A 24,993-nucleotide genomic window follows, 5' to 3' on the forward strand; every position below is an offset into this window, starting at 1 on the left:
TCCGTGGTAATAATAATAATAATAATAATAATAATGACGGCATTTATTAAGCGCTTACTATGTACAAAGCTCTGTTCTAAACACTGGGGAAGTTACAAGGTGATCAGTTTGTCCCACAGGGGACAACAGCTCACAGCCTCACAGCCCTACTGAGAGCTCACCTCCTCCAGGAGGCCTTCCCAGACTGAGCCCCTTCCTTCCTCTCCCCCTCGTCCCCCTCTCCATCCCCCCATCTTACCTCCTTCCCTTCCCCACAGCACCTGTATATATGTATATATGTTTGTACATATTTATTACTCTATTTATTTTACTTGTACATATCTATTCTATTTATTTTATTTTGTTGGTATGTTTGGTTTTGTTCTCCGTCTCCCCCTTTTAGACTGTGAGCCCACTGTTGGGTAGGGACTGTCTCTATATGTTGCCAACTTGTACTTCCCAAGCGCTTAGTACAGTGCTCTGCACACAGTAAGCGCTCAATAAATACGATTGATTGATTGATTGATTGATTAATCCCCATTTTCCAGATGAGGGAACTGAGGCCCAGAGAAGCAAAGTGACTTGCTCAAAGTCACCCAGCTGCCAATTGGCAGAGCCGGGATTTGAACCCATGACCTCTGACTCCAAAGCCCGTGTTCTTTCCACTGAGCCACGCTGCTTCTCATATTCCGTGGTAGACGGAATGTGATGCGCCTGGCATTTGGCTAAACTCGCTTCTCCTCCCAGGTGTGTGCATAGAAATGAGCTCTCAGCGGGTGCCCAAGCCAATGGTGATCCTGCCCTTCATGAAGTACGGAGATTTACACACTTACCTTCTCTACTCCAGGCTGAAGACCAGCCCCCAGGTAGGGACCCATCCGTGGAGACGGGGTCCGCGCGGGGTCTCTCGCGGTTGGCGATGATTAGGCCCAGGGTCTGAAAGTGATCGGTCTGGGCCCCGCCGAAATAAGGCAGCGGGTGGCTGATGAAAATCAGGGAGCGGACCAAAATCAAAAAGGAAATGGGCTCTTCCCCTCCTTCCAATTCTCTTTTGTTTGGTTCCTTAATAATAATAATTGTGTTATTTGTTAATAATTAAGCGCTTAGTACAGTGCTCTGCACACAGTAAGCACTCAATAAATATGATTGATTGATAATAATGATGATGGCATTTATTAAGCACTTACTATGTGCAAAGCACCGTTCTAAGCGCTGGGGAGGTTACAAGGTGATCAGGTTGTCCCACGGGGGGCTCACGGTCTTAATCCCCATTTGACAGATGAGGGAACTGAGGCCCAGAGAAGTTAAGTGACTCGCCCAAAGTCACACAGCTGACAATTGGCAACCAACTTGTACTTCCCAAGCGCTTAGTACAGTGCTCTGCGCAGAGTAAGTGCTCAGTAAATACGATTGAATGAATGAATTGGTAGAGCCAGGATTTGAACCCCTGACCTCTGACTCCAAAGCCCGGGCACTTTCCACTGAGCCAAGCTGCTTAAGCGCTTACTATGTGCCAAGCACGGTCCTAAGTGTCGGGGTAGCTACAAGTTAATCAGTTTGGACACAGTCCCTGTCTCACAGGGGGGAACTGAGGCCCAGAGAAGTGAAGTGACTCACCCAAAGTCACACAGCTGACAATTGGCAACCAACTTGTACTTTCCAAGCACTTAGTACAGTGCTCTGCACACAGTAAGCGCTCAATAAATATGATTGAATGAATGGATGAATGAATTGGTGGAGCCGGGATTTGAACCCCTGACCTCTGACTCCAAAGCTGTGCTCTTTCCACTGAGCCTCGCTGCTTAAGCGCTTACTATGTGCCAAGCACTGTCCTAGGTGTCATTCATTCATTAATTCATTCAATCATATTTATTGAGCGCTTACTGTGTGCAGAGCACTGTACTAAGCACTTGGGAAGTCCAAGTTGGCAACATATAGAGACGGTCCCTACCCAAAAGCGGGCTCACAGACTAGAAGGGGGAGACAGAGAACAAAACAAAACATATTAACAAAATAAAATAAATAGAATAAATACGTACAAATAAAATAAATAAATCAATAGAGTAATAAATACATACAAACATCTATACATATATACAGGTGCTTTGGGGAGGGGAAGGAGGGGGAGAGGAAGGAGGGGGCTCAGTCTGGGGAGGCCTCCTGGAGGAGGTGAGCTCTCAAAAATATGGAACGCTTCACGAATTTGCGTGTCATCCATTCGCAGGGTACCCCAAGTACTCCAAGTGTCAGGGTAGCTACAAGTTAATCAGTTTATATACAATATATATACATGTATATATACAATATATACAATATATATGCGTGTATATATGTTTGTATATATTTATTACTCTATTTATTTATTTTACTTGTACATATCTATTCTATTTATTTTATTTTGTTAGTATGTTTGGTTTTGTTCTCTGTCTCCCCCTTTTAGACTGTGAGCCCACTGCTGGGTAGGAACTGTCTCTACATGTTGCCAACTTGTACCTCCCAAGCTCTTAGTACAGTGCTCTGCACACAGTAAGCGCTCAATAAATACGATTGATTGATTTGGACACAGTCCCTGTTCCACGGGGGGGTGGGGGCAGGGGGGGGAAACTGAGGCCCAGAGAAGTGAAGCAGCTTGCCCAAGGTCACACAGCAGACATGTGGCGGAGCCGGGATTAGCCCTACTGGCCCAGCAGGCCAAGTCCCTCCTCACCAAGCCCAGCCTTGGAGCCGAGAATCGCCCTCCCCTCTCACTAGCGTCTGAGGAGGAAGTCAGAGCAGTGAGATCTATGCCCTGCTGCCTCTGAAGCGCTCCCATCTCTACCTCAAATATAATAATAACGGCATTTGTTAAGCGCTTACTATGTGCAAAGCACTGTTCTAAGCGCTGGGGGGATACAAGGTGATCAGGTTGTCCCACATGGGGCTCACAGTCTTAATCCCCATTTTCCAGATGAGGTAACTGAGGCTCAGAGCAGTGAAGTGACTTGCCCAAGGCCACACAGCAGGCGTGTGGCGGAGCTGGGATTCGAACCCATTACCTCTGACTCCAAAGCCCGGGCTCTTTCCACTGAGCCACGCTGCTTCTCAAATATGAACCCTTTTTTTAATAAAAAATATCTGTTAAGCACCTACTATGTGCCAGGCACTGTACTGAGCTCCGGTGCAAGCTAATGAGGTTGGGCACGGTATCTTGAGAAGCAGTATGGCCTAGTGGAAAGAGCAGGGGCCTCGGAGTCGGAAGGACCTGGGTTCTAATTCTAATTCAGACAACACTTGTCCGTTGCGTGACTTTGGGCGTGTGACTTCACTTCTCCGTGCTTCAGTTCCCTCTCCAGGAAAATGGAGCCCCTTCCTTCCTCTCCCCCTCGTCCCCCTCTCCATCCCCCCCATCTTACCTCCTTCCCTTCCCCACAGCACCTGTATATATATATATATATATATATATATATACAGTAAAATAAATAGAGTAAATAAATAAAATAAATAGAGTAATAAATATGTACAAACCTATATATATATATATATATATATATATATATAGGTTTGTACATATTTATTACTCTATTTATTTTACTTGTACATATTTATTCTATTTATTTTATTTTGTTAGTGTGTTTGGTTTTGTTCTCTGTCTCCCCCTTTTAGACTGTGAGCCCACTGTTGGGTAGGGACTGTCTCTATATGTTGCCAACTTGTACTTCCCAAGCGCTTAGTACAGTGCTCTGCACACAGTAAGCGCTCAATAAATATGATTGATTGATTGATTGATTAAACCTGTGAGTCCCATGTGGGACAGGGACTGTGTCCAACCTGATTACCTTGTAGCAACCCCGGCGCTTAGAACAGTGCTTGACACATAGTAACTGCTTAACAAATACCATTATTATTATTATTATAGCAATAATAATAAAAAGGACAATGATGGGGGGAGTGGAACCGGCTTCAGTGCTCCAGCATTTACAACAGTGCTTGGCACATAGTAAGCGCTGAACAAATACTATTATTATTTTTAGTACCAGGCCAAAAAGCTGCCATTTTGGATGATTTCAGCCCTGATCGGAAACCGTCGGGTCTGGTCGGACCTGGGATGAGGGGAGTGTGGGGGGAATCTGGCTCAGAAATCTATGGGGTCTTTACCATGGGCCTGGGCCTCTTAGGGATTCTGGAACATCGGGAAGCCCGCCCCAGGCTTGGAAGAATATTTAGTCTCCTCACTTCTCGTCTGTGCTGCGTCGGTGCTTTCCCAGGAAAAGAGCAAGCCACACCGCCAATTTCTGATTCTGTTGGGCCTCAGGGCCAGACCAAGCCAGCTTTCACACCTCAGGGAACTCCTGACCGATCCTCTGCTGTTTAAGCAGCGTGGCTCAGTGGAAAGAGCCTGGGCTTTGGAGTCAGAGGTCATGGGTTCAAATCCCAGCTCCGCCAACTGTCAGCTGGGTGACTTTGGGCAAGTCACTTCACTTCTCTGTGCCTCAGTTCCCTCATCTGGAAAATGGGGATGAAGACTGTGAGCCCCCCGTGGGACAACCTGATCACCTTGTAACCTCCCCAGCGCTTAATAAATGCCATTATTATTATTATATTATTATTATATAATTATTATTATTATTATCAGCATTATAAAGGACAGTCTCGAGGCGGGTGTCTAAGGGCAAGGGAGTTAGCTAAGCTCCCCATTAATCCCCATTAAATGGGGATAGTACAGTGCTCTGCACACAGTAAGCGCTTAATAAATACTATTGAATGAATGAATGAATTAGCGAAACCCTCCTCTCCCCTGCATCAACCCCCGGTGGAACTTATTTATTTATTTTATTTGTACATATTTATTCTATTTATTTTATTTTGTTAATATGTTTTGTCTTTGTTCTCTATCTCCCCCTTCTAGACTGTGAGCCCACTGTTGGGTAGGGACCGTCTCTATATGTTGCCGACTTGTACTTCCCAAGTGCTTAGTACAGTGCTCTGCACATAGTAAGCACTCAATAAATACAATTGAATGAATGAATGAATGAATGAATGATGAAGCCAGAGGAATTAAGAAGCGGCACGGCCTGATGGGAAGAACACTGGTTTAGGAGTCAGAGGACCTGGGTTCTAATCCTGCCTCTGCCACTGGCCTGCTGTGGGACCTTGGACAAATCGCTTAATTCTTTGTGCCTCAGTTTCCTCCTCTGTCAATGAGAATTCAATCCCTGTTCTCCCTTCGCCTTAGATTGTGAACCCCATGTGGGACAGGGGCTTTGTCCAAGCCAATTCAATCATTCATTCATTCAGTCGTATTTATTGAGCACTTACTGTGTGCAGAGCACTGTACTAAGCACTTGGGAAGTACAAGTTGGCAACATACAGAGACGGTCCCTACCCAACAGCGGGCTCACCGTCTAGAAGGGGGAGACAGACAACAAAACAAAACATATTAACAAAATAAAATAAATAGAATAAATATGTACAAGTAAAATAAATAAATAGCATAATAAATACGCACAAACATATATACAGGTGCTGTGGGGAGGAGAAGGAAGTAAGGCTGGGGGGATGGGGAGGGGGAGAAGGGGGAGAAGTCTTTTAGACTGTTGAGCCCACTGTTGGGTAGGGACTGTCTCTATATGTTGCCAACTTGTACTTCCCAAGCGCTTAGTACAGCGCTCTGCACACAGTAAGCGTTCAATAAATACAATTGATTGATTGATTGATTGAAGAAGGAGGGGGCTCAATCTGGGAATTAACTTGTATCTACCCCAGAATGTAGAACAGTGTTTGGTACATAGTAAGGGCTTAACAAGTACAATTATTATAGTAATATTACTACTCTCCTCCATGGTAAACATGCAGAACCCATTCTCACAGGAAGACAGGCCTAAGAATAAGAAGCCGCGGGGTCTAGTGGTAAGAACCCGAGCCCAGGAGTCAGAGGACCAGTGAACTTGTATCTACCCCAGTGCTTAATACTGCACACTTGGCACGTAGTAAGCACTTAAGAAATGCCATTATCATCTTCCCCCACTATGGGAAGAGTTCACATGTACAGGGGAATGACACACATCATGGAGACACATCGTGGGGGGTTTCAAGAGCCACACAGAGTCGGAGTGAGAAGCAGCGTGGCTCAGAGGAAAAGAGCCCGGGCTTTGGAGTCAGAGGTCATGGGTTCAAATCCCGGCTCCGCCAATTGTCAGCTGCGTGACTTTGGGCAAGTCACTTCACTTCTCTGGGCCTCAGTTCCCTCATCTGTAAAATGGGGATGAAGACTGTGAGCCCCCAGTGGGACAACCTGATCACCTTGTAACCTCCCCAGCGCTTAGAGCAGTGCTTTGCACATAGTAAGCGCTTAATAAAGCCATCATTATAATTATTATTACCCCCTCCTTCGTGCCTCTGGGCGGACAGGCCTGTGACCTTTGACCCTCACCTGACAATCCTCCAGCCGTACCTCAGTCCTTTCCCCCAGCCGTGAAACAGGAAGTAATGAGAACCAGTCAGCACTGGTGGGGTCAACGTGAAGAACTCTGAGCTGCACTTTGGGAATTTTCACCCAATGCGGGGGAAAGGTTGAAGGCAGAGCTTCTCAGGGGACAATTCTTTTTTTTTTTATGGTATTTGGTAAGTGCTTACTTTGTCCCAGACACTGTACCAAGCGCTGGGGTAGATGCAAACTAATCAGGTTGGACACAGTCCCTGTCCCACATAGGGTTCCCAACCAGGAACAAAGCCTAACAGCGTGGCTCAGTGGAAAGAGCCCGTGCTTGGAGTCAGAGGTCAGGGGTTCAAATCCCAGCTCCGCCACTTGTCAGCTGTGTGACTTTGGGCAAGTCACTTCACTTCTCTGGGCCTCAGTTACCTCATCTGGAAAATGGGGATGAAGACTGTGAGCCCCCCGTGGGACAACCTGATCACCTTATAACCTCCCCAGTGCTTAGAACAGTGCTTTGCACATAGTAAGTGCTTAATAAATGCTATTATTATTTTTTTTTAAATTATTATTATTTTTTTTATTATTATTATTCCCACCATGGCCTAGTGGAAAGAGCACAGACCTGGGAATCAGAAGATCTGGATTTTAATTCCGTCTCTGCTACTTGCCTCCTGTGGAGGGACTTGGCAAGTCGCTTCACGTCTCTGGGCCTCGGTTTCCTCAACTGTAAAATGGGGACTCAGTAACCGTTCTTCCTCCGATTTAGACTGTAAGCCCCATGTGGGACAGGGACTGTGTCTGACCCGATTATCTTGTATCAACCCCAGTGCTTAGTACAGTGCTTGACGCATCGAAAGCGCTTATCCTATGTCATCATTATTGCTGTGTATCCTTTCCCAGGCTTAGTGAAGTACCCTGCACATAGAAGGCGTTGAACAAAATACTGTTACTATTACTCCAGTCTAAGGGAGAAAATGTAGCCTCTTTACTGCATGTCAACAATAATAATAATAATAATAATTGCAGTATGTTTTTAAGGACTTACTCTGTGCCAGGCACTGTTTTAAGCGCTGGGGTGGATACAACGAAATCGGGTTGGACACAGTCCCCGTCCCACATGGGGCTCCCAATCTTAACCCAGGTGAATAGTTGATATCTCTGGTTCCATCTGATTTGGGTTTTTCATATAAAGCATCAGAGCCTTTTTAATCTGCAGAATCTGGGGAAATGAAATCATATACAGCAGCAGGAGAAGCAGCATGGCTCAGTGGAAAGAACACGGGCTTTGGAGTCGGAGGTCATGGGTTCAAATCCCGGCTCCATGAGCTGTGTGACTTAGGGCAAGTCACTTAACTTCTCTGTGCCTCAGTTGCCTCATCTGTAAAATGGGGATTAAAACTGTGAGCCCCCCGTGGGACAACCTGATCATCTTGTAACCTCCCCAGCGCTTAGAACAGTGCTTTGCACGTAGTAAGCGCTTAACAAATACCGTCATCATTATTATTATTATTATTATTAACCCCCATTTTCCAGATGAGGTAACTGAGTCTCAGAGAAGTGACTTGTCCAAGGTCATACACCAGACACGAGGCGGGGCCGGGATACGAACCCAGGTCCTTCAGACTCCCCAGCCCCAAGTCTACCCACTAGGCCACACTGCTTCTCTCTAGGCCACGCCATTTTTCAAGTTGTGAGTAGCCACAACAGCCAGATATACACGGAAGACTGAGAACTGTAGCATGGCTTAGGCCTCCTGATTCAAAGGGCCAGGAAAAAAATGATTTCCAGCTGCAACAACAATGAATGAATTCCCTCTTGCTTTATAAAAACCTCCCATGAATTCCCTCTTGCCTTATATAGAGGAAAACCCTCCCATGGCTTCTGAGCAGTATAACTCCTGACCACTCAGTTTTACAGTGGCTGCCTCAGCGTAGACCCTTGTTTTAGGAAGAGAAAAACCTGACTGAGTCTTTTCCTCAGTTAAATTCCATACAGTTGGGGTAAAAAGAGCAGTATGTCCATGCTTGCTAAATGTGGATAGTGTGTGTTTATGTCCTCCCCTAGCCCTGGCGACACGTCAGCAGTTCTGGGCTTATTTGAGCCCCAGGATTGCCTCTCAGTTGATCAGTCAGAAGTATTTGTTTGATTACTGTGGCGTGGCTCAGTGGAAAGAGCCCGGGCTTTGGAGTTAGAGGTCATGGGTTCAAATCCTGGCTCTGCCAATTCATTCATTCATTCATTCATTCAGTCGTATTTATTGAGCACTTACTGTATGCAGAGCACTGTCCTAAGCACTTGGGAAGTACAAGTTGGCAACATATAGAGACGGTCCCTACCCAACAGAGGGCTCACAGTCTAGAAGGGAGAGACAGACAACAAAACAAAGCATATAAACCAAATAAAATAAATAGAATAAATATGTACAAGTAAAATAAATAAATAGAGTAATAAATATGTACAAACATATATGCATATATACAGGTGCTATGGGGAGGGGAAGGAGGCAAGGCGGGGGGGATGTGGAGGGGGAGGAGGGGGAGAGGAAGGAGGGGGCTCAGTCTGGGAAGGCCTCCTGGAGGAGGTGAGCTCTCAGTAGGGCTTTGAAGGGAGGAAGAGAGCTAGCTCGGTGGATGTGCGGAGGGAGGGCATTCCAGGCCAAGGGGAGGATGTGGGCCGGTGGTCGATGGCGGGACGGGCAAGAACGAGGCCCGATGAGGAGATTAGCGGCAGAGGAGCGGAGGATGCGGGCTGGGCTGGAGAAGGAGAGAAGGGAGGTGAGGTAGGAGGGGGCGAGGGGATGGACAGCCTTGAAGCCGAGGATGAGGCTGTGTGACTTTGGGCAAGTCACTTAACTTTTCTGGCCCTCAGTTACCTCATCTGTAAAATGGGGATGAAGACTGTGAGCCCCCCGTGGGACAAACAGATCACCTTGTAACCTCCTCAGCACTTAGAACAGTGCTTTGCACATAGTAAGCGCTTAATAAATGCCATTATTATTATTATTATTACTGTATCAGCCTCCTTGCTGACCTCCCTGCCTCCTGTCTCTCCCCACTCCAAACTATACTTCACTCTGCTGCCCGGATCATTTTTCTACAAAACCATTCAGACCACGTCCGCTCCTCAAGAAACTCCAGTGGTTGCCCATCCACCTCCACATCAAGTAGAAACTCCTCAGTATTGGCTTTAAAGCAGTCAGTCACCTTGCCCCCCTCCTATCTCACCTCGCTACTCTCCTCCTAGAATTCAGCCTGCATACTTCACTCCTCTAATGCTAATCTTCTCGCCGTCGTTCGATCTCATCTAGCTCTCTGCCAACCTCTCACCCACGTCCTGCCTGTATCCTGGGACGCCCTCCCTCCTCGTATCGGACAATTACTCTCCCCTCCTTCAAAACCTTATTGAAGGCACATCTCCTCCAAGAGGACTTTCCTAAATCCGCTTTTCCTCTTTTCCCTCTCTCTTCTGCGTTGCCCTGACTTGCTCCCTTCATTCATTCCTCCCTCCCAGCCCTTACGTCTATATCTGTAATTTATTCGTTTATATTAAAGTCTGTCTCCCCCTCCAGACCGTTAGCTCATTGTGGGCAGGGAACATAATAATAATAATGACGGCACCTGTTAAGCGCTTACTGTGTGCGAAACACTGTTCTAAGCGCTGGGGGGGATACAGGGTGAATCAGGTTGTCCCATGTGGGGCTCACAGTCTTCATCCCCATTTTCCAGGTGAGGTCACTGAGGCCCAGAGAAGTTACGTGACTTGCCCAAAGTCACATAGCTGACAAGTGGCGGAGCCGGGACGAGAACCCACAACTTCTGACTCCCAATCAATCAATCAATCAATCGTATTTATTGAGCGCTTACTGTGTGCAGAGCACTGTACTAAGCGCTTGGGAAGTACAAGTTGGCAACATATAGAGACAGTCCCTACCCAACAGTGGGCTCCCAAGCCCGGGCTCTTTCCACTGAGCCACGCTGCTTCTCAATATGTCCGTTTACTCTTATATTGTACACTTCCAAGCGCTTAGTACAGTGCTCTGCATAAAGTAAGCGCTCAATAAATACGATTGAATGAATTTATTGAGAACCTACTGTGTGTAGAGCACTGTACTAAGCAGCTTGGGATAACACAATGTAGACACAATGCCCGCCTTCCAGAAGCTGACACTCTCCACCCCGGTGTCAGCGGGAAAGGATCATTGGAATTCGCTTCCAGGAGCAGCTTCTCATTCCCTTCTTCCTTTCTGTCCCAACCAGCCCATGGCTGTGCAAACCCTGTTGAAGTTCATGGTGGATATCGCGCTGGGGATGGAGTATCTGAGCAGCAGGAATTTCCTTCACCGAGACTTAGCGGCTCGCAACTGCATGTGAGTGTTCTGGCTTCATTTTCCTTCCCGGCGCATCAGACTCATCCCGGACCCTCAGCTGTGTTCCAGAGAGGAGCTAGTTGAAAGAGCACGGGAGTCGGAAGACCTGGGTTCTAATCCTAGCTCCACTCCTTGTCTGCTGTGAGACCTCGGGCGAGTCTCATGGCTTCTTTGGGTCTCAGTCACCCTATCTGTAAATGGGTAATAATAATAATTATGCCATTTGTTAAATGCTTACTAGGTGTCAAACACTGTTCTAAGCGCTGGGATAGATACAGGATAATCAGGTTGTCATCATCATCATCAATCGTATTTATTAAGCGCTTACTATGTTGTCCCATGTGAGGCTCGCACTTTTCGTCCCCATTTTACAGATGAGGTAACTGAGGCACAGAGAAGTGACTTGCCTAAGGTCATACAGCAGACAAGTGGCAGAACTAGGATTAGAACCCGTGTCCTCTGAGGTCCAAGCCCGGGCTGTTGCCACTAAGCCAGTATCTGTTCCCCCTTTCCCTTAGGCTGTGAGCCCCATCAATCGATCAGTGGTATTTATTGAGCACTTATTTGTGTGACTGTGAGAGAACGCCCTCCCTCCGCACATCTGCCAAGCTCGCTCTCTTCCTCCCTTCAAAGCCCTACTGAGAGCTCACCTCCTCCAGGAGGCCTTCCCAGATTGAGCCCCCACCTTACCTCCTTCCCCTCCCCACAGCACCTGTATATATGTACAGATGTTTGTACATATTTATTACTCTATTTTATTTGTACATATTTATTCTATTTATTTTATTTTGTTAATATGTTTTGTTTTGTTGTCTCCCTCCCCCTTCTAGACTGTGAGCCCGCTGCTGGGTAGGGACCGTCTCTATATGTTGCCGACTTGGACTTCCCAAGCGCTTAGTCCAGTGCTCTGCACACAGTAAGTGCTCAATAAATACGATTGAAAGTGAAAAAAGAACAATAGAGTTGATACAATCCCTACCATTCATTCCTTCATTCATTCACTCATTCAATCATAGCTATTGAGCGCTTACTGTGTGCGGAGCATGACCAGACGATGACTCTCCCCCCTTCAAAGCCCTACTGATGGCGTACCTCTTCCTAGAGGCCTTCCCAGATTAAGCCCCACTTTTCCTCATCTCCCACTCCCTTCCGTGTCACCCTGCCCCTCTTCCTTTCCTCTTCCCCCCCCCGCCCCACAGCACTTATGTATATATACAATATACATATATATTGTATATGTACATAGATGTGTGTAGATAAACACACATATATGTATGCATATAGATATATACATACATATACATATATGTGTGTATATATGCCTACACACACATATATGTATGTATGTGTGTATATATATATAATTCTATTTTTTTATATTGATGCCTCCTTACTTGTATTGATATCTGTCTCCCCCCCCAGCCCCCCAAGACTGTGAGCTCGTTGTGGGCAGGGATTGTCTCTCTTTACTGCTGTATTGTAATTCCCAAGCGCTTAGTACAGTGCTCTGCACACAGTAAGTGCTCAGTAAATATGATTGAATCACATGAATGAATAAGCGCTTGGGAGAGTAGGATAACAATATAGCAGACACATTCCCTGCCCACAGTGAGCTTACAGTCTAGGGGAGACAGACATTAATATAAATAAATTATAGATATGGGCATAAGTGCTGTGGGGCAGAGAAGCAGCGTGGCTCAGTGGAAAGAGCCCGGGCTTTCGAGTCAGAGGTCATGGGTTCAAATGCCGGCTCTGACAACTGTCAGCTGTGTGACTTTGGGCAAGTCACTTAACTTCTCTGTGCCTCAGTTACCTCATCTGTAAAATGGGGATTAAAACTATGAGCCCCCCGTGGGGCAACCTAATCACCTTATAACTTCCTCGGTGCTTAGAACAGTGCTTTGCACATAGTAAGCACTTAACAAATACCATTATTATCTTCTAGACTGTGAGCCCGCTGTTGGGTAGGGACCGTCTCTATATGTTGCCAACTTGTACTTCCCAAGCGCTTAGTACCGTGCTCTGCAAACAGTAAGCACTCAATAAATATGACTGAATGAATTAATGAATGAATTTCCATCACTATTCATTATGGGCGGGGAACATGTCTGCTAGTTCTATTGTATTGTACTCTCCCAAGCACTTAGTACAGTGCTCTGCACATAGTAATAATAATAATAATGGTGGTATTTGTTAAGTGCTTACTGTGTGCAAAGCACTGTTCTAAGCACTGGTGGGGATACAAGGTGATCAGGTTGTCCCACGGGGGGCTCACAGTTTTAATCCCCATTTTACAGATGAGGTAACTGAGGCCCAGAGAAGTGAAGTGGCTTGACCAAGGTCACGCAGCTGACAAGTGGTGGGGCTGGGATTCAAACCCATGACCTCTGACTCCCAAGCCCGCACTCTTTCCACTGAGCCATGCTGCGTAAGCAGTCAATAAATACCACTGAATGATGGTTGATTAATTTATTTCTTTTTTAGGGTACTTGTCAAGCACTTTCCAAGTGCCAGGCACTGTGCTAAGCACTGGGGTTGATACAAGCTAATCAGGTTGGACACCGTCCCTGTCCCACATAGGGCTTACCGTCTTAATCACCATTTTGCAGATGAGGGAACAGAGAAGTGCAGCGATTTGCCCAAGGTCACACAGCAGACAGGTGGAGGAGCCTGGATTAGAACCCAGATCAATCAAACCATTTATTGAGCGCTTACCATATGCAGAGCAGTGTACTAAATGCCTGGTAGAGTACAACATCACCCTCTCAGGGTCGCACCTGGAGAGTTTCCAGTCCTCTACCAGTCTCGACTACGGGAGGAAGAGTCAAGTAAAGGCCTGTCCACTCCATTCCTAGCTTGGACAGCGAGTGGAAGGCAACCTGCTGCAAGTCAAATCTCACCCGTGCTGGGCAGCGGCAGCACAGGAGAGAGTCGAGGGTGGAGACTCGGGTTTACTGCGCGGAAGGAGGCGATGGTAAACCGCTTCCAGATTTTTCCCAAGAAAACTCTGTGGATCCACTACCGGAACGATTGCAGATGGAGGTGGGACGTTCTGGGAGAGATGTGTCCATAGTGCCGCTATAATAATAATAATGATGGCATTTATTAAGCGCTTACTATGTGCAAAGCACCGTTCTAAGCACTGGGGAGGTTACAAGGTGATCAGGTTGTCCCATGGGGGGCTCACAGTCTTAATCCCCATTTTACAGATGAGGGTACTGAGGCCCAGAAAAGTGAAGTGACTTGCCCAAAGTCACACAGCTGACAGTTGGCAGAGCTGGGATTTGAACCCATGACCTCTGACTCCAAAGCCCGGGCTCTTTCCACTGAACCACGCTGCTGAGAGGCCATGCTGAGAGCTCACCTCCTCCAGGAGGCCTTCCCAGACTGAGCCCCTTCCTTCCTCTCCCCCTCGTCCCCCTCTCCATTCCCCCCATCTTACCTCCTTTCCTTCCCCACAGCACCTGTATATATGTATATATGTTTGTACATATTTATTACTCTATTTATTTATTTATTTATTTTACTTGTACATATCTATTCTATTTTATTTTGTTGGTATGTTTGGTTTTGTTCTCTGTCTCCCCCTTTTAGACTGTGAGCCCACTGTTGGGTAGGGACTGTCTCTATATGTTGCCAATTTGTACTTCCCAAGCGCTTAGTACAGTGCTCTGCACATAGTAAGCGCTCAATAAATACGATTGATGATGATGATGATGCTGCTTCTGACCCACGCTATGGGTCAGAGATGACTCGACGGCGTAAGACCTGAGTTGGTAGGCACATTCCCTGCCCCACAAGCTGATCCTCAGGCCCGTGAGTTTTCCGCTGGGCCACACTGCTTCTTGACGCGGAACACCTTAAGCCTTCAGTAATAAACTCCTCGGTCTTGAAACTTTTGTAGGCTCCGGGATGATCTGACCGTCTGCGTGGCCGACTTTGGACTCTCTAAGAAGATCTACAGCGGAGACTACTACCGGCAAGGACGTATCGCGAAGATGCCAGTGAAATGGATTGCTCTAGAGAGTCTTGCTGATCGCGTCTACACCAGCAAAAGCGATGTGGTATGTGAGCCGCGTTGAGACTCCCCCCCCAAAATAGCTCATATGTCTATAGTTAGGAGAGGGGGTGTTTGAGCTAATTGAGAAAGAGCTTGGACTAGTGGATAGAGCCCAGGCCTGGGAATCAGAAGGACCTGGCCATGCCACTTGTCTGCTGTATGACCTTGGGCAAGTCACTTCACTTTTCTGGGCCTCAGTTACCTCATCTGTCAAATGGGGAGTAAGACTGTGAGCCCCTTGTGGGACAGGGACAGTGTCCGACAAACTGATCACCTTGTATCCCCCCAGCACTTACTTTGCACATAGTAAGCGCTTAATAAATGCCATTATTATTATTAGCTTATATCCCACGCAGCACTAAGAAGAGTGCCTGGCACATGGTGCTTAGCACTATGCTGAGCCTCAGTACCCTCATCTGGAAAATGGGGATTAAGACTGTGAGCTCTATGTGGGACAGGGACTGTGTCCAACACAATTACCTTGTATCCCCCCTGCACTTAGAACAGTGCTTTGCACATAGTAAGCGCTTAAGAAATGCCATTATTATTATTAGCTTATAACCCACACAGCACTAAGAAGAGTGCCTGGCACATAGTGCTTAGCACTATGCTGGGCCTCAGTTCCCTCATCTGGAAAATGGGAATTAAGACTGTGAGCTCTATGTGGGACAGGGACCGTGTCCAACACAATTACCTAGTATCTATCCCAGCACTCAGAAGAGTGCTTGGCACGTAGTAAGCACTTAACAAATACCATTGCAAAAGCAAACAACCAAAAAACCTGCCACCGCATTCCCCACGAAAGTAGATGTGCTGAAGAGATGTGTGCCTACTGTTGGGTAGGGACTGTCTCTATATGTTGCCAACTTGTACTTCCCAAGCGCTTTGTACAGTGCTCTGCACACAGTAAGCGCTCAATAAATACGATTGATGATGATGATGATGATGATGTGTGTACCCTGAGGTTGGAAAAAGTATTCTGGGACTATAAAGCTCATCCTAATGAATAAGGAAATTTCTCTGTCAAAGAAAAAGCTCCTGAAAGGAAAATAATAATTATTATTACGGTATTTGTTACTCTATTTTATTTGTACATATTTATTCTATTTATTTTATTTTGTTAATATGTTTTGTTTTGTTGTCTGTCTCCCCCTTCTAGACTGTGAGCCTGCTTTTGGGTAGGGACCGTCTCTATATGTTGCCAACTTGTACTTCCCATGCGCTTAGTACAGTGCTCTGCACACAGTAAGCGCTCGATAAATACGATTGAATGAATGAATGAATGTTAAGCGCTTACTTTAGAACAAGTCCTGTACTTAGCACGGGGATAGACGCAAGATAACTGTTACAATCCCTTTTCCCATGTGGGGCTTGCCGTCTAAGTAGGAGGGAGAACAGGGTTTGAATTCCCACTTTCCAGATGAGGAAACAGAGGCCAGGAGAAATGAAGTGACTGGCCCAAGGTCAAGCGGCAGAGCCGGGATTAGAACCCAGGCCCTCTGACACCCAGGCCCAAACTCTTTCTACCAGGGCACAGTAGCGTTGGGGAGGAGGCGTGGAGAGGAATAAATGCGTCTGAGGTGCCCACTTGTCTCTCTGCTGAGCTCAGAGTGCATGTTTTGAGGGACAAAATACCCCGGGCATAATCCCCGGCATTGTGCGAGTTCCGCGATGAACGTTGAGGAGCTGACCTTTGGCGATGAACAGATCCCATTCAGCCTTAGTGGGAAGGTCTTCCCTGACGTGCTTCCTCCCCCTCGGTCGTAGTGGGCGTTTGGAGTGACCATGTGGGAGATCGCCACTCGAGGGATGACGCCATACCCCGGGGTGCAGAATCACGAAATCTACGACTACCTGCTTCACGGCCACCGACTCAAACAGCCGGATGACTGCCTCGATGACTTGTGAGTGGCCCCTCGCCCTCCTGCTACCCAGGCTCGCGGCCCCCGGGAGGGAGGGGACGGGGACGAGGGGGCACCAACGCGGTCTGCTTTCTGGTGTCAGGGTGGGCGCTGCCTTCAGAGCACTTATTGGGCACCTGCTGTGTACTGGACACAGCTGTAATTTACTTCTATAAGTGCCCGTCTCCCCTTCTAGACTGCGAACTTGTTGTGGGCAGGGACTGTGTCTTTTCTGTTGCTGTAGTGAACTCTCCCCAGCGCTTAGTACGGTGGTCTGCTCACAGTGAGCGCTCAGTAAGTACCTCTGACTGGCTGACTGGACACAGACTAGGCACATCCTCTATTATAGATGACGTCGTTTGGCCGAAAAGAGAAACCCAAGTGGGAAGTTCTTGAGAAGCAGCATGGCCTAGTGGCTAGAGCACGGATTTGGGAGTCCGAAGAACCTGGGTTCTAATCCTGACTCTGCCACTTGTCTGCTGGGTGACCTCGGGAAAGTCACTTGGCTTCTCTGTGCCTCGGTTCCCTCATCTGTACGATAGGGATTAAAACTGCGAGCCCCATGTGGGATAGGGACTGTGACCAACGCGATTTGCATATATCCATCCCAGCGCTTAGGACACTGCCTGACACATAGTAAGCCCCTAACAAATATCATCGTCAAGTAATTGCTTCAGAGGGGTGCAGCTGAAAATGGTAAGTATGGTATTTTTTGACCATTGGAAGATGAGAATCTTAAGAGAGAGGGCTGCGTTTCTCAGCACATATCTTCAAGTAGCTCAGTGTGCTATAAAAAAACAGTTAATTATAGTAATAATATTTATTAAGTGCTTACTGGGTGTAGAACACTGTGGTAAGCATTGGAAGAGAACGCTCATGTGAGAATTCGACCTGGGTTCACAATCTAATAATAATAACTGTGGTGTCCATTAAATGCTTACTATGAGCCAAGCACTGTACTAAGCATTGGAGTAGACACAATATCATCAAGTCAGACACAGTCCCTGTCTGGCCTGGGGCCCTCTCAGTCCAACTTTATACTATTCTTGAGAAGAAGTAAGGGAAATTGCTCCCATCTGCTGCCAAGAAGGTAACAGAGACCTACTATCACGGGTTAAGAATGCAAAGGTATAACCCTAGTGCTTAGAACAGTGCTTGGCACATAGTCAGCGCTTAATAAATATCATCATTATTATTATTACCTCCAGGAGGATAATAATGATAATAATGGCATTTATTAAGCACTTACTATGTGCCAAGCACTATTCTACGCGCCGGGGAGGTTACAAGGTGATCAGGTTGTCCCACTGGGGTGCTCAAGGTCTTAATCCCCATTTTACAGATGAGGGAACTGAGGCACAGTGAAGTGAAGTGACTTGCCCAGAGTCACACAGAGGACACTTGGCGGAGCTGGGATTTGAACCCCTGACCTCTGACTCCAAAGCCCGGGCTCTTTCCACTGAGCCACGCTGCTTCAGGTATTTGAGTTGGTTTTACAGTAGTGGTGATGGTTTGTACTGAACTATCCACGCTCACCCCTCTCAGGGTCGCACCTGGAGAGTTTCCAGTCCTTTAACAGTCTCGACTACGGAAGGGCGAGTCAAGCAGGGGCCTGTCCAGTCCATTCCTAGCCTGGGCAGTGGCTAGCAAGTGGAAGGCCATCTGCTACAAGTCAAAACTCCCCTGTGCTGGGCAGCAGCAGGATGGGAAAGAGTCAAGGGAGGAGACTCAAGTTTATTGCACGGAAAGAGGCGATGGTAAACCAATTCTGGATTTTTACCAAGAAAATCAATGGATACGCTATCAGAACGATTGCAGAAAGAGGCGGGGAGATGTGTTCACGGTGTTGCTATCGGTTGGATATTGATCACTCAAATCCCCCAGCTCTGGGTAGACTCCCGCCTCTGCTTCTCCTCAGCTCCAGGAAGACTCCTGACTTCCTCCTCAGATCTGAGCAAAGTCAGTCAATCATATTAGTTGAGCATTTACTATGCGCAGAGCACTGTACTAAGCCCTTGGGAGCGTACAATAGAATAGACACATTCCCTGCCCACAGTGAGCTCCCAGTCTAGAGGGGGAGACAGACATTAATAAAAATAAATACAATGACAATGCTGCGCTCCTCAGCTCCGGGTAGACTCCTGCCTCTGCTTCTCCTCAGCTCCAGGAAGACTCCTGACTTCCTCCTCAGCTCTGAGCAGAGTCAATCATATTAATTGAGCATTTGCTATGTGCAGAGCACTGTACTATGCCCTTGGGAGAGTACAATAGAATAGACACATTCCCTGCCCACAGTGAGCTCCCAGTCTAGAGGGGGAGACAGACATTAATAGAAATAAATACAATGACAATGCTGCGCTCCTCAGCTCCGGGTAAACTCCTGCCTCTGCTTCTCCTCAGCTCCGGGAAGACTCCTGACTTCCTCTTCAGCTCTGAGCAGAGTCAGTCAATCATATTCATTGAGCATTTACTGTGTGCAGAGCACTGTACTGAGCCCTTGGGAGCATCCAATAGAATAGACACATTCCCTGCCCACAGTGAGCGCCCAGTCTAGAGAGGGAGACAGACATTAATAGAAATAAATACAATGGCAATGCTGCGCTCCTCAGCTCCGGGTAAACTCCTGCCTCTGCTTCTCCTCAGCTCCGGGAAGACTCCTGACTTCCTCCTCAGCTCTGAGCAGAGTCAGTCAATCGTATTCATTGAGCATTTACTGTGTGCAGAGCACTGTACTGAGCCCTTGGGAGCATCCAATAGAATAGACACATTCCCTGTCCACAGTGAGTGCCCAGTCTAGAGGGGGAGACAGACATTAATAGAAATAAATAAAGTGACAGTGCTGTGCTCCTCAGCTCCAGGCCGACTCCTGGCCCTGCTTCTCCTCAGCTCCGGACAGATTCCTGGCTCCCGTCCCAACCCCGCTCCCTTCCAAGCTCCAGGCTGACTCCCAGCCCTTGCCAGATTGTGGTCAGACAGACAAAACAACAAGGCTCAAGTTACATTGGCTCTTGGTTCCCTTCAGCTAAAAAAACACCGCTCCACGCCTCCTCCTCTCTGACTCTGTTACACCCTTCCTGCTCCATGAACTGTACTCCACCTTGCTCCACACACTGTGAGTTCTGTGTCCCAAGCACCCTGCTTCGCCCAGCTGTTGTGTGCCAGAGCTGACATCGGGATATATTTATCCTGTTGTTGGGCACAATTAAAATACCTGACTCCATAGCCCGAAACAAAGTCAGGCAACAGGCCAGATCAGAAACTACCCACTATGATTATATGGTCCACGGGGGCCTCTATAGCAGGAGCTAGGCAACAGTGTGGTTGAACCTAACGAATCACATGGAAGTCTTTGGGGAAACACACCCCACGATGCAGGCATGTGTACGTGGAACATAATCCGTTGGGTTCGAACGTGCGACACTAGCAAATTCCCGACAAAGGGTCAGAGGAACACGGAGGCCATCGTGACTGGCGGATGGCTTGAAGCAAGACATGGGAGACTTTTGGGGCGGGGGGGGGGGGGGCGGTTTCCACAAAACTTGGTGACTTCCACCCAGGTTGAACAAGCTCAAACAACCTCCACGTGCTGTTGCAGTTGTTTTCTAACCCCTTTCATCGACATGATAGTTGAGGTCATTTATTCAATTGTATTTATTAAGGGCTTACTATGTGCAGAGCACTGTACTAAGCTCTTGGAAAAGTACAATACAACAATAAACAGTGACATTCCCTGCCCACAGTGAGCTCACAGACATCAACACAAATAAATAAAATTACAGATATGTACATGAACAAAGGGAGTGAGTCACAGTGGCACAGGAGGGAAAGGGAGATGAGGAAAGGTGGGGCTTACTCTGGGAAGACCTCTTGGAGGAGATGTGCCCTCATAAGGACTTTGAAGGTGGGGAGAGTAATTGTCTGTCGGATTTAAGGAGGGAAGGCATTCCGGGCCAGAGGCAGGACGTGGGCCAGGGGTTGGTGGCAAGACAAGCGAGATTGAGGCACAGTGAGAAGGTTAGCACTAGAGGAGCAAAATATGTGGACTGGCTTGTAGAAGCAGAGAAGTGAGGTGAGGAAAGAGTGGGCAAGGTGATAGACTGCTTTAAAGTCAATGGTGAGGAGTTTTTGTGTGATAAAGAGGTGGTTGGGCTACCACTGGACATTTTTCAGGAGGGGGGTGACCTGTCCTGAATGTTTCTGTAGAAAGATAATCCTGGCAGCAGAATGAAGTATGAACTGTAACGGGGAGAGAGAGGAGGCTGGGAGATCGGCAAGGAGGCTGATGCAGTAATCTAGGTGGGATAGGATGAGTGATTGCATTTACATGGTAGCAGTTTGGATTTAGAGGAAAGGGTGGCCTTTAGCAATGTTGTGGAGGTGGGACCGACAGGATTTGGGGACGGATTGAATGTTTGGGTTGAATGAGAGAGAGGAGTCAAGGGTAACGACAAGGTTATGGGCTTGTGAGGCAGGAAGAATGACGGCGATGGGAAAGCCAGGGAGAGGACAGGGTTTGGGTGGGAAGATAAGGAGCTCTATTTTGGGCATGTTAAGTTTGTGGTGAAGGGAGAACATCCAAATAGAGATGTCTTGAAGGCAAGGAGGAGATGTGAGCCTGGAGAGGAAGAGAGAGCAGCATAGAAATGGTAGGTGAAGCCGTGGGAGTGAATGAGTTCTCTCCAAGAGAGTGAGTGTAGATGGAGTATAGAAGGGGACCCAGAACTGACCCTTGAGAGATGGACATTTAGAGGGTTGGAGGCAGGGGAGGAGCCCAAAAAGGAGACTGTAGCCGACTTGTACTTCCCAAGCGCTTAGTAAAGTGCTCTGCACACAGTAAGCACTCAATAAATACGATTGATTGATTGATTGATCGATTGAGACTGAAGATGAATGACCAGAGAGATAAGAGGAGAACCAGGAGAGGACAGAGTCGGTGAAACCAAGGTTGGATAATGTTTCCAGGAGAAGAGGGTGGTCCATGGTGTCGAAGGCAGCTGAGGGGTCGAGGAGGATTAGGATGGAATCGAGGCAGTTGGATTTGACAAGAAGGAGATCATTGGTGACCTTTGAGAAGGCAGTTTTCCTCTCCATCCAAACCGCTACCCTGCTAATTCAAGCTCTCATCCTATCCCGTCTGGACTACTGCACTAGCCTTCTCTCTGATCTCCCATCCTCGTGTCTCTCTCCACTTCAATCCATACTTCATGCTGCTGCCCGGATTATCTTTGTCCAGAAACGCTCTGGACATATCACTCCCCTCCTCAAAAACCTCCAATGGCTACCGATCAATCTGCGCATCAGGCAGAAACTCCTCACCCTGGGCTTCAAGGCTCTCCATCACTTCGCCCCCTCCTACCTCACCTCCCTTCTCTCCTTCTACTGCCCAGCCCGCACCCTCCGCTCCTCCACCACTAATCTCCTCACTGTACCTCGCTCTCGCCTGTCCCGCCATCGACCCCCGGCCCACGTCATCCCCCGGGCCTGGAATGCCCTCCCTCTGCCCATCCGCCAAGCTAGCTCTCTTCCTCCCTTCAAGGCCCTGCTGAGAGCTCACCTCCTCCAGGAGGCCTTCCCAGATTGAGCCCCTTCTTTCCTCTCCCCCTCGTCCCCCTCTCCATCCCCCCGCCTTACCGCCTTCCCCTCCCCACAGCACCTGTATATATGTATATATGGTTGTACATATTTATTACTCTGTTTATTTATTTATTTATTTATTTTACTTGTACATTTCTATCCTACTTATTTTATTTTGTTGGTATGTTTGGTTCTGTTCTCTGTCTCCCCCTTTTAGACTGTGAGCCCACTATCGGGTAGGGACTGTCTCTATGTGATGCCAATTTGTACTTCCCAAGCGCTTAGTACAGTGCTCTGCACATAGTAAGCGCTCAATAAATACGATTGATTGATTGATTGATTGTGGCAGGAAGGGGACAAAAGCCAGATTGGAGGGGGTCCAGGAGAGAATTGAAAGAGAGGAATTTGAGACATCAGGTATAGACGACTCACTCAACGAGTTAGGAGAGGAATGGTAGGAGGGAGATGGGGTGATAAATGGAGGGAGTCGTGGGGTCAAGGGAGGGTTTTTTTTAGGATCGGGGAGACATGGGCATGTTTGAAGGTACTGGGGAAGAAGCCATTGGTGATGTGAGGTGATGTGAGTTTTTGCTAACATGGAGGGGCGAGCTGTCCAGGGCTTGAGGATTGTGTTGCAGCAGGATTGATAATAATAATAATAATAATGGTATTTGTTAAGTGCTTACTATGTGCCAAGCACTGTTCTAAGTGCTGGGTAGATACAAGGTGATCAGGTTGTCCAACGTGGGGCTCACAGTCTTAATCCCCATTTTACAGATGAGGGAACTGAGGCACAGAGAAGTGACTTGCCCAAAGTCCCACAGCTGACAAGTGGTTGAGCCGGGATTAGAACCCATGACCTCTGACTCCCAAGCCTGGGCTCTTTCCACTGAGCCACGCTGCTTCCGACACCTAGAGGGTTTTGTTGCAGCAGGAATGACGATTCCTAGAGGTTTAATTGCAGCAGGAATGACTCTTAGAGGGTATAGTTGTAACAGGAATGATGGTTCCTACAGGACTTTCTTGCAGCAGGAATGATGGTTCCTAGCCAGTTGATTCCTAGGCTGACCAGATTGGGCGGAGGGTGGAAAAATCCCTCATTTCCCCAACCTGGCAGTTTCCCACCTCAATCGTCTCTCGTCCTTTCTCCTCTGGCGAGCCGCGCACCAAAACGAAGCATTTCTCCCCAGGAAGGAAGGCTGGGGGTGTGGGGGAGTGGTCAGGTTGGAGATGACGGAGGTGTGTTGCTGACTTGTACTTCCCAAGCGCTTAGTACAGTGCTCTGCACACAGTAAGCGCTCAATAAATGTGATTGATTGATTGACACCCACTCTTCCCCCCATTCCAGGTACGCAATCATGTCCGGTTGTTGGGCGGCCAACCCCCTGGACCGCCCCACCTTCACGGTGCTAAAGGTCCAACTGGAGAAGCTCCTGGAGAGTCTGCCCGAGGCCCAGGAAAAAGCCGACACCCTGTACATCAACACCTTCTGGCAGGAGGACTGGACGGAATCCGCGGAGGACCCCGACTTGTCCGACTTGGACATGAGCCTGGACTCCAGCTACATCATAGCCTCCTGCTCCTCCGCCCCCAACGGCGGCGTGGTCAAGGCCGACGTCCACCAGACGCCCCTCCTTCCCGAAGAGAGGTACATCCTGAATGGGACGGCCGAAGAGGAAGACGTCCCCGAGCCGTCCCCCCCCGGCCGCGGGGATCCGTGCGTCGTCGGAAGACGCGACGGTCAGGAACGGGGCCGCGTGGTCTCAGGGGGGATCTCCGGCACCGGGGGATGCCCTGCCGGACGGACTGCTCTGTGCAGACGACTCCTCGGAGAGCTCCGAAATCCCCGTGTGAATATCCGCTCCCGGGAGGAGGCAACGAGATCATTCGGAACTATCATTCGGTTAACTCCGCGCTCTCGAGTGCCTTTGGAATGTTGTCCAGAACATACCTGGAAAATGCATAATATATATATATATAAATATATATATTTGTATAGAGACGTATATATATTTTGAAAGAGGCCGAGAAAGAGATTCTATTTTGATAAGACGACCTATTTTATTTCACCTTCCTCATCGTCATCGTCCTCAATGGTATTTATTGAGCACTTTCCGCGTGCAGGGCACTGTACTACGCGCTTGGGAGAGAACAGTACGACAGGTGGGTAGGCATGTTCCCCGCCCACAGGGTGTACCTTTTGGATCATAAAACTTGAGGGTTCAGCAGTTTCACCTCACCTCCGGCTGTTTCTTGGCGCTGCAAAGAACTGTTCATATTGTTTCTTTTTTTATGGCGAATGGAATAAATTTGTGAAATGAAATTTCCAACCTGGGTTTTCTCCCGCTCTTTAAAGTCCTTTCAGCGCACCAGTGAATCGGGCGGGTCTGGCCCAATTCCTGAGAGAGGTTTGGCCGTGCTCAGCCGCGAATTCATTTCGGGGGTGTTCTGGATGCCAGGGCCCCTGGAGAATCCGCTCATTTGAGAGTCACGGTCTTTCCTGGAGGGATTGGTCCTGCTGGGGCCCTGCCCTGGGCTCAGTCGTTCTGCCCCAGACGGAGAGTGAGAAAATCTAGTTTGTTGGAGCCTCAGGGGTTGGGAATTTCAGGTATCGCTGCTTGATTCCGTCAGAGCTCTGCTGCAGGGGCCTAAAGACTACGGTCCCTTTTATTACTAATCATTCATTCATTCATTCAATCGT

The 24,993-nt window shown here is 47.9% G+C and overlaps 1 protein-coding gene across 1 annotated transcript in view; it reads left to right on the forward strand.

The window, feature by feature from the left end:
* MERTK (MER proto-oncogene, tyrosine kinase) overlaps nt 1–24,283 on the forward strand; it is a 133,600-nt gene extending 109,317 nt beyond the window's left edge. Inside the window, 6 exon segments of the mRNA XM_038765628.1 lie at nt 727–845; nt 10,648–10,757; nt 14,662–14,821; nt 16,585–16,721; nt 23,641–23,986; nt 23,988–24,283. Of these exon segments, the coding sequence (XP_038621556.1) occupies nt 727–845; nt 10,648–10,757; nt 14,662–14,821; nt 16,585–16,721; nt 23,641–23,986; nt 23,988–24,146 (1,031 nt within the window). The 3' untranslated portion in view covers nt 24,147–24,283.
* The last annotated feature ends 710 nt before the right edge of the window (nt 24,284–24,993 follow it).

The sequence above is a fragment of the Tachyglossus aculeatus genome, chromosome 23, assembly GCF_015852505.1.
Source record: "Tachyglossus aculeatus isolate mTacAcu1 chromosome 23, mTacAcu1.pri, whole genome shotgun sequence".
Lineage (NCBI taxonomy): Eukaryota > Metazoa > Chordata > Mammalia > Monotremata > Tachyglossidae > Tachyglossus > Tachyglossus aculeatus.